The sequence below is a fragment of the Sipha flava genome, unplaced genomic scaffold (genome assembly GCF_003268045.1).
Source record: "Sipha flava isolate LNK unplaced genomic scaffold, YSA_version1 171_pilon_pilon, whole genome shotgun sequence".
NCBI classification, from domain to species: domain Eukaryota; kingdom Metazoa; phylum Arthropoda; class Insecta; order Hemiptera; family Aphididae; genus Sipha; species Sipha flava.
The window spans coordinates 832239-841107 of NW_020271925.1; the positions used below are offsets into that span (position 1 = coordinate 832239).

Consider the following 8869-nt stretch of genomic DNA (forward strand, 5'->3'; position numbering starts at 1 on the left):
TTGATAATATAAGATATTTTACAATTAAATTAAATGTATTAATAATAAATTTCATCGTGGTATTTCAAGATTTAACCTCGTTTCAAGTTATTTATTTATTTATTTATTTTGAAACATGCACGCAGGCACGTATCCAGAATTTTTTTCAGGGGGGGGGAGGCTGCAGAAAATTTAAAAATATAGCTAATATATACAGTGTATTCACGTTAAGAGGTACCACTGAATATTTCGGTTCGATGACCTTGTATTGAAATGGGGTTTTCACTGAATGACAGATAATACTTAAATACACATTTTTAGATAAATTTCAAATTTTTAACACTTTCGATTCACGCATGCGCAATACAACTTACTTCTTTTTAAATGGTAACACCATTTTTTTTTTTTACATATTCTGAGTATTTTTTTCTAAATAATTTATGTATAAACATTTTTTTTCTAATTATAAAACTTAACGATAAACTTTAATATTTAGGAGTAATTTGTTTTTGACGAAATTTAAACTAAATTTAACTTATGTCACTTATTACTATCTAATATTGTTAAATAGCTGTTTGCACACACATAAGATATAAATAAACAATTTTTATCGTAATTTACCCTCAATTTTTTCCATTCCATGTAGGTACATCATGTAGATTGATATCTATATACTATTCATTTCGTTTTTCTGTATACGTTTAATCAATGATAGGGTCACTTACTATTACAATGTGAAGTCTGTGGATAAGATATAAATACTGTAATTTTCTACGTTATACAAAAATTTCAGGGGGGGGGCGCAGCCCCATCAGTCCCCCACCATAAATATGTTCTTAAATATGCATAAATATTGTTATTAATTATGAACTATGTATTTCAGAGATTTCCATCATCAAAAAACGTGTTTTAATCGGGAGAACAGTGCTGTAAAGCGATCACGACGTGTCCAAAATGTCAAACGACGTGCGACGCGGACTTGGTCACGGATCCGAGTAATATCAAATCCAAATGCTAAACGAAAATTGTTGTCGGTCGAACCTTTACGATCGGCTATCGCGTTGCACGCGTTCGCATCATCTCTTCGAAAACGACGATAGCGTGTCCGCGAAACGTTATCGAATCGTGGCGACGTGCACTCGTTATTTTTTACCGCGTGAAATATATCTGAAAATGTTTAATTAAAATTCGTCGAATGGTTAATTGCCTCCTTTTTTTTTTTTTTTTTTTGCTTTCGAACTGCGATAAAGTACTCGAACGCGCGCGTAAACATCTGAAGTGGGCCCAGGTTAGGCGACAACACGTCGGTTCTCACTCTCTCACTCTCTCTTTCTCACCCGCGATTTATTTATTCAATTTTTTCGTCGTAACCGAATACGGCCATTGTGTAATAGTATCACGAAAACACGGTACGCCCGAACGTATTGTCGCGATGCACGTCTCGAGAGCGTATCGATTATTTTTCTCGGTATCGCCGTGTAACTGGGAAACGCGACGGCCCGAGAACACGGGAAATTCGAAATGATCGATAACTCGCGTCAGTCGTTCGACGTCCGACCGCGGAAACCGGTGCGTCAAGTAGGGTTCGGTTTTCGCGTTTGGCCATCACGTCCCTGTTGTTCGTGTGTCGTTTTACCACGAGGACGGTAATCGGTACGAAAAACACCCGAGTACGGTTGAACAGTGCGTCGGCACCGCGCGTCGTACACCGCAAGCACCCAGTTAGGTTCGCCGGATAATATTGACCCCGGCGCCCGGTAACAGCGAGCTCGTGGCGTGCGGTAACCGCGACCGTGGTCCACGTCCGATGACCGGAACGGCGGTAACCGTCGCCGCCACCGTGGCCGTTCTGTTCGCGGCGACCGGCCTCTGCGTGGGACCGGACTACTCGGCCGGCGAGCACCGGTTACCGCGGGACACGCGGCCGGTCGCGTACGGGCTGCGGCTGGCGCCCAACTACGACGCCGGGTCGGGGCAGTACGGGTACGCCGGCCAGGTGGAGATAATGATCGCGGTGGATTCGATCACGCCGAACGTGACGCTGAACGCGGCCGATATGCAGGTGAACAGCGTGGCCGTGGTCGAGTCCGTCAAGCAGACGGAGCTGGAGGTGGACGGGTACGAGCTGGTGCGCGACACCGAGCGGCTCAACATCTACGTGGCCAGCAACCTGTTGGTTGGCCGCCGGTACGAGGTGAAGATCACGTTCCAGGGCTACCTGCGACCCGACATGACCGGGTTCTATCGGAGCACGTACACGCGCAACGGCACGCGCCCCGGGTACGTAGGCCGTAGTCAATTTGCACCAAAATTAACCCAAAATACAAATACAATATAAAATGTTCGAAATGCGTTTGTGATTTGCCCCAAGATAAGGATAAGTAATTTGCACTACCCTCAAGTAGTATGAAATGGGAATCATAATCGTTGCTTCCCAAACGGCTCCTGTCTATTGTTTTATTATTCCCAAACGGCTCCCGTCAAAAAAGGTATTACGAACCGGTAAGTTTCCAAACGGTTGACGGTTAAATTGGTATACCGATTTCAGGTTGATATACCGATATACTGTGTATTGGTATACTGTGTACCGTTATATATACTTCATATTAATTTTTAAAACGGAATACCGAAAACATTTATATCAAAATGAATTATATATATAATATACGTACTCGTATTCAGCGAGTATCATAATCACCAAAGCTTGTGTGTATTATTTCGTCGTGTATATATGACTTGTATATCGTTGATATCTGATATATAGAACATGTGTTCATGACTAATTGGCAATATCGACAAAAATAAGTGTTTAATGTAGGTATATATACCGGATATACGATATGGATATGGCACACAATTGTATCAGCTTATGCAGTTTGTAAAAAACTGGAGCCGTTTGGGAATTTACCTGATTGTAAAACCTTTTTTAACGGGAGCCATTTGGGAATTGACCTGCTCGTAAAACCTTTTTTGACGGGAGCCGTTTGGGAATTAGCCTTTTTAAAAAACGGGAGCCGAATTGGCTATGCCCATCATAATTTGCACAGAAATTAAAATTTATTATTTTTCCGATAGTATTTCCATAGAACCAACGTACGAGTTTCTATATAACGAGATATAAGAAGCTAATAACACAGAATTTTAGGTTTTAGATTCTGAGCTGTTATTCAATTTATTTACACCGAGGTCTATACTTTACTTCAGTATTGATCTCAAACCTAAGTTCTAAGAATAGTCGATCATTTTTGATAACAGTATAATAATTTAATTATTTTAGGTAAAGAATTATTATTATCATTCGAGTCTATCCTAGTGTCGACGTCGACGAGGATACTAAGGAATAATCGAATATTATAATCATACTTATTGAGTTTTAACCTAACAACAGTATTTAACAGAGTTCAATTTATCAAATTAGTTATTAATAATTACAAAAATTATACACTCTAAAATGTTACGCCCGAGGATGAATTCCCGTCTTCCACCCCCAATTTTTGCCCCTGACTACGGGCAGTGTTAACAATCATTGTTCACCGTCGTATCGGGTTTGTTGTTATTATTATTTTCGATGCTAAACGTCAAGACGAGCGACAACGTCGGTCAACAAATCGTTATCGACCGTTCGATCATGAGGTAGAATATGTGTTGATTTCTTCAATATGCCGTGAACCGTTAGCGATTGTACAACACCGACGTTACGAAACCTTTTCGTATTTTGAAATGCGTCGAAAAAATAAATTGTCGATTACATAATCTACCTTATGACAAGTTTCTAGTCGTTTAATGTTTTAAAAATCGTGAAAAGGTATTATTGGAAACCTTAAGGAATATATATATTTCCTCCTCCCCTCCATCAATTCAGATGGTTAAAAATCATCGAAAGTTTCGTTCAAACTTAAACTTGTTTATGTCGGTTAGCCGATCGGTTTATCTGTACATCATGTCCGATTACGTTTCCACAGTTGGATGGCCGTGACGCAGTTCAAGCCCACGTACGCGAGACGAGCTTTCCCCTGCTACGATGAGCCTTCGTACAAAACGCCGTTCAACGTGTCACTTGGAAGGCAGGAGTATCAAATATCATTATCCAACATGCCGCTTTACCTGTCGCAAAGGCTGTGAGTATAATCGCTTTTATTTCCAAACTCATGCATATTGTTAAGTAGTACGACACTATGATGTGTATATCTTCGCTGAGAATTAGACGTGAAGTTTTATTTATCTTCCTTAGTCATTATTTTCGGAAAAAATAAAGATTTCTCACCGTCCCGGATAATTTGAAACGTAAAAAATGTATGCGTATTTATAACCTATAAGATGGTTTGTTAATTTAACTAGATTTCAAATCAATAGCACATTGATGAAAAGAGGTTTTAAAAAACTTTTTATTTTTTTCTAATAGTATGAAGTGATTATAAGTTCTCCGATTAAATTCCCGTAATCGTAGAAAGTATATATATATATATATGTATGTATATGTATATATATACATACATTTTTTGATATATATATATTATACTATATTTTATTATATTTTTCATATATATTATATAAATATTGTTGTTTAGGTTGGAGAATTTTAAATTAAAACAATATTCTAGTATGGAGCAATCTGTACAAACGCCGCGAACCTAAAATATTTTTCTGAACCATCTTCGATAATCTTTCGATTCGGTTAAGTCATTCATATTTGGTCCATGATTAAATTGTGGTAAAATGTTGTTTTGTAATTTTTCTCGTTATGTTTTTAACGTGAATAAAATTTAATGTATAAAAAGATAGGTGGTTAATGGACATCTTGACACACTTTTGTATTTTTATACGATAAAACGCTTGGAAATCGCGAAAGTTTACACGATAGCAACAAAAACCGTTAAAAAACCCACTGATTTGTTTTCAATTTAGATGATTTTTTCCGCCCCCAATACCATCGATCGAAACATATTTTCATTGCCTACCAATTTCTTTTGTTGTATGATTTTTCGATTATCATATTTTATTTATTTTTTGTCGCTCGGTCTTCTATTTATGTATGTATCGTAATTATTAAAAGGCTAATAATATATTATATTCCCTAAAGTGGATACTATGGTTGGTGGGTGGATCACTTCAAAACAACGCCGCCTATACCCACGTACTCAGTGGCAGCTTTTGTCGGAGAACTACGGAAATCGATGGAAGTCGAGGATAGTAATGTAACGGTCTATACGTCTGAAGATTATCTGACACAAACCGGATATGTAATGGAAGAAACCCCGGAACTGTTCACAACCATGGTGAACTACACGGAAATTCCCATTGAGGCTAATAAAATGGAATTTTTATCAGTGCCAGATTTCAACGGAGAAAGCGCGGAGAATTGGGGACTTAACACTTACCGGTTTGCAAGCAACAGCCATTGTTGTTTTGTACTTTGTCCATATTGCAATAATTACATTTCATTTTTCTCGTATTCGCGTGTGATGCAGGGAGAGGTACATGTTGATCGACGACGATTCAAAAACAAAATTCAAAGAGCAATCAACAATGATCATCCAACAACAAAATAGTCATCAGTGGTTCGGCAACCTGGTCACTTGTTCGTGGTGGGATTTCGTATGGCTGAATGAAGGATTCGCGAGGTACTTTCAGTATTTCGCGACGGAAATGGTGAGTGCGGCAACATTTACAATTAATGTTTTCGTCACATCTTCGGGTGTTCCTCCATATCCGTCTATCGTTTTCCAGGTGAAACCAGATTGGCGGCTGAAAGAGTTATTCGTGATCGAACAACACCAGAGAGCATTAGAATTTGACCAGACACCCAGACATCCGGTGACCGCGTCCGTAAAAACTTCCGATCAAATCCAGGAAATATTTGACCTCATAACATACAACAAGGCAGCAGCTATTTTAAGGATGCTAAAATGTACTGTTACGGACTCTAACTTCCACGAGCCCCTAAAATTGTATTTAAAACATTTCAAGTAATTTTTTTTTTTTATTATTACTATTTACACCAGATCCCTTGGTACTAAAGTAGTATAATTGATTATTATACGTTTCGTAATTTATTTTGATCAGATACAACGCGGTAAGTCCGAGCCATCTGTGGGCAGAATTTGAAAATTATTATTTTGATACTGGATTTCGATTTCAAGAAGACGTATCGTTTACCGAGTTCATTCATTCATGGACTGACCAGTCCGGCTATCCCGTGATACACGTCAATAATAAAAATGGCACATATAAAATCACCCAGGTAAGACGCATTGAACCTCACTCAGCTCATAGTTACGGCGAATTTCTTAAAATTAACTAACCATTGGGATATTTTAGAACAAATTTTCGATCTGGCCGGACCAAGATACCACCACAAAATGGTATATTGCCCTTACTTACACCAACGATCTGGTGATGAATTTTGAAGATTTAAATCCGGCCAAATGGTTGAAACCCAAGTCACCGTATACGTATATTCACGATTCAAGTTTTTCCACTTGGTTCATTTTCAACTTACAATCTTCCGGTAAATTTTTCGTTTGCCAATCATGATGCTGTTGACTTAAAGTGTGTTGACTTTTCACCAGGTTTCTACAGAGTCAACTACGACCAAGAAAATTGGGAGCGGCTTATACATCAGTTAAACGTGTCACATGACGCAATACACGTACTGAACCGAGCTCAACTGCTTGACGACTCGTTCAATCTCGCCAGGGCCGGCCTGTTGAACTATTCGTTGGCGCTAAAATTATCGACTTATCTGAAAAAAGAGGACGACAACGTGCCGTGGTACACAGCCATCGAGTGTTTATCCTACGTGGTCGAGCGAATGCGTCGTAGTGCCGAAGGATACGAATACATAAAGGTATAGCTTAAGGATAATAGCACACGTTTCACAACAGATTAAGCGGTAAAATAGCTTGTAGATATTGCTATCTTCGAAAATAAAATTAAAGTTTAAAAATATAGCGAAAAAAACTGTATAAAAATTGTTTTATACGAATACATCAAAATAAATAATGAGTGAAAGTTGAGGATTGTACCCGCAGTTATAATCAGTAGTCTTATTAGACGTGTATTAAGTAAATACTGAAATACTATGATGTAGGTAAATATTTTATCGTCTGACGTTTACAGTATAACGATTCTGTTATGCTTTTATATGCATGCGACGTTTATGTGATTTGTGTTGAATATTTAAACCATCATCGGTAAACAATTAAAATATACTTTTGAACGTATACTTTTCACTGCCACGAAATACGAGTAAAGTTCAATCGATGTTTTTTGTTGCATCGTATCTCTGTTTGGACCAATAGGCCATATCATCTCAAACGTGAATATCGTTTTGTAGACGTTTTATATTTATACGATTCTACTATATTTCAACTGTTGTTTTATGTGGCTTAGTCGTACGTCCGGGATATGGCCGAACTGGTTTACCAGAAGACCGAAGCTCTGGTCGCGAAACCGAACCAAACTGAACACCATGTGATGCTTACGAACTGGAATAAATTTTCTGTGTGGGCTTGCTACTTGGACGGCGAAAACTGCATAAGAAACGCGATGAGATATTTCAAAATGTGGTCATCGAAAGAGAGGTAAGTTATTTTTGAAAGGTTCGCTTGCCACGCGTTTACTCTCATCATCATAATTTCCGCGCTACTTTTCGACAGCAGAATATCGCCGGACATCAAGGACGCGGCTTTTTGCACAGGAATAAAAATCAGCAACGACTCGGACACGTGGAAGGCGATGCTCGGCGTGTACACGACCACCAAATCGGCGTCGGAAAAAAATTCCGCCCAAACGGCTTTGACATGTACACCAGACAAGTTATTATTGTACAAGTATGTACTGTACCGCAGTCGAAATTTCCAATACTATCTTACGCTTGGATTCAACGTGACCGATGGTAAATTTTGAATTTTTTTTTTCAGATACTTGGATTTGATATTCGATAGCATGAACGGAGGTCCAGTGCGTTTACAAGACTTCAAAGACATATGCGACGCGATGTCTTTGACGCCGCAGGGGATCGAAGTATCGACAAATTTCCTATTAAACAACATCGAAAGAATTTTGAAAACGGTGCCCACGGGAGAAAGCATAGTGACAAACATGTATCAGATTTTGGCTTCCAGAGTAGCGCTCGACGATGAAATATTGAAGGTGAGATTAATCCGTTCGTTGGTTTCGTTATGAATACGATTTGTATGAAACCGTGTCGATTACATAATTTCAACCACCGCAGTCATATTATTTCGTGTACACACGTTTTTCCGTTATAAAGGTTTCGTATGTTTTGCAGCTGTACAAATTGAAGAACGCGCCCGGATTGCCGTCCAAGATCAGAGCATCGTTTGACGAATCGTACGTCCAAGTGGAACGAAATCTCTATTGGTACAACACGTATCACGTTGCTATAAACGAATGGACTGGGGCGCCAAGAGATAAGCCAATAACGACTGAAACGCCAGGGACCGAATCGACGACCACTACATCACCGATTACTAATTCGACCGCTGCATCACCGGTGACTAATTCGACCGCTGCTTCACCAGGGACTACTTCGACCATTGCAACACCAGTGACTAATTCGACCATTTCAACACCAGTGACTAATTCGACCACTGAATCACCAGTGACTAATTCGACCATTGCATCACCAGGGACTACTTCGACCACTGCAACACCGGTGACCGATGTTCCGGCGACTAATTTGACCGCTGTAACATTGGTGACTAATTCGACGGGAGCAACGCCAGCGACTAATTCAACACTAATAACAATCAAAATGTTCGACTTCGACAACACGACGCCGAGCGTGATATCCAGGTGCCCGAATAAGGGTGGCATACCGTCATTCCGAAGTAGTTCGTTGGCTCTGGTCACGGCCGCCACCATT

General features: G+C 39.4%; 1 protein-coding gene across 1 annotated transcript in view; it reads left to right on the forward strand.

Annotated features, from left to right (window-relative positions):
- Window positions 1–1314: 1314 nt before the first annotated feature.
- LOC112679970 overlaps window positions 1315–8869 on the forward strand; it is an 18711-nt gene continuing 11156 nt past the window's right edge. The window contains exons 1-12 of the mRNA XM_025549925.1: window positions 1315–2259; window positions 3942–4097; window positions 5060–5359; window positions 5448–5628; window positions 5707–5945; window positions 6043–6220; window positions 6298–6487; window positions 6549–6826; window positions 7372–7562; window positions 7638–7811; window positions 7902–8133; window positions 8273–8851. Coding sequence (XP_025405710.1) covers window positions 1787–2259; window positions 3942–4097; window positions 5060–5359; window positions 5448–5628; window positions 5707–5945; window positions 6043–6220; window positions 6298–6487; window positions 6549–6826; window positions 7372–7562; window positions 7638–7811; window positions 7902–8133; window positions 8273–8851 — 3171 coding nt within the window. The 5' untranslated portion in view covers window positions 1315–1786. The remainder of the gene's footprint in view (window positions 2260–3941; window positions 4098–5059; window positions 5360–5447; window positions 5629–5706; window positions 5946–6042; window positions 6221–6297; window positions 6488–6548; window positions 6827–7371; window positions 7563–7637; window positions 7812–7901; window positions 8134–8272; window positions 8852–8869) is intronic.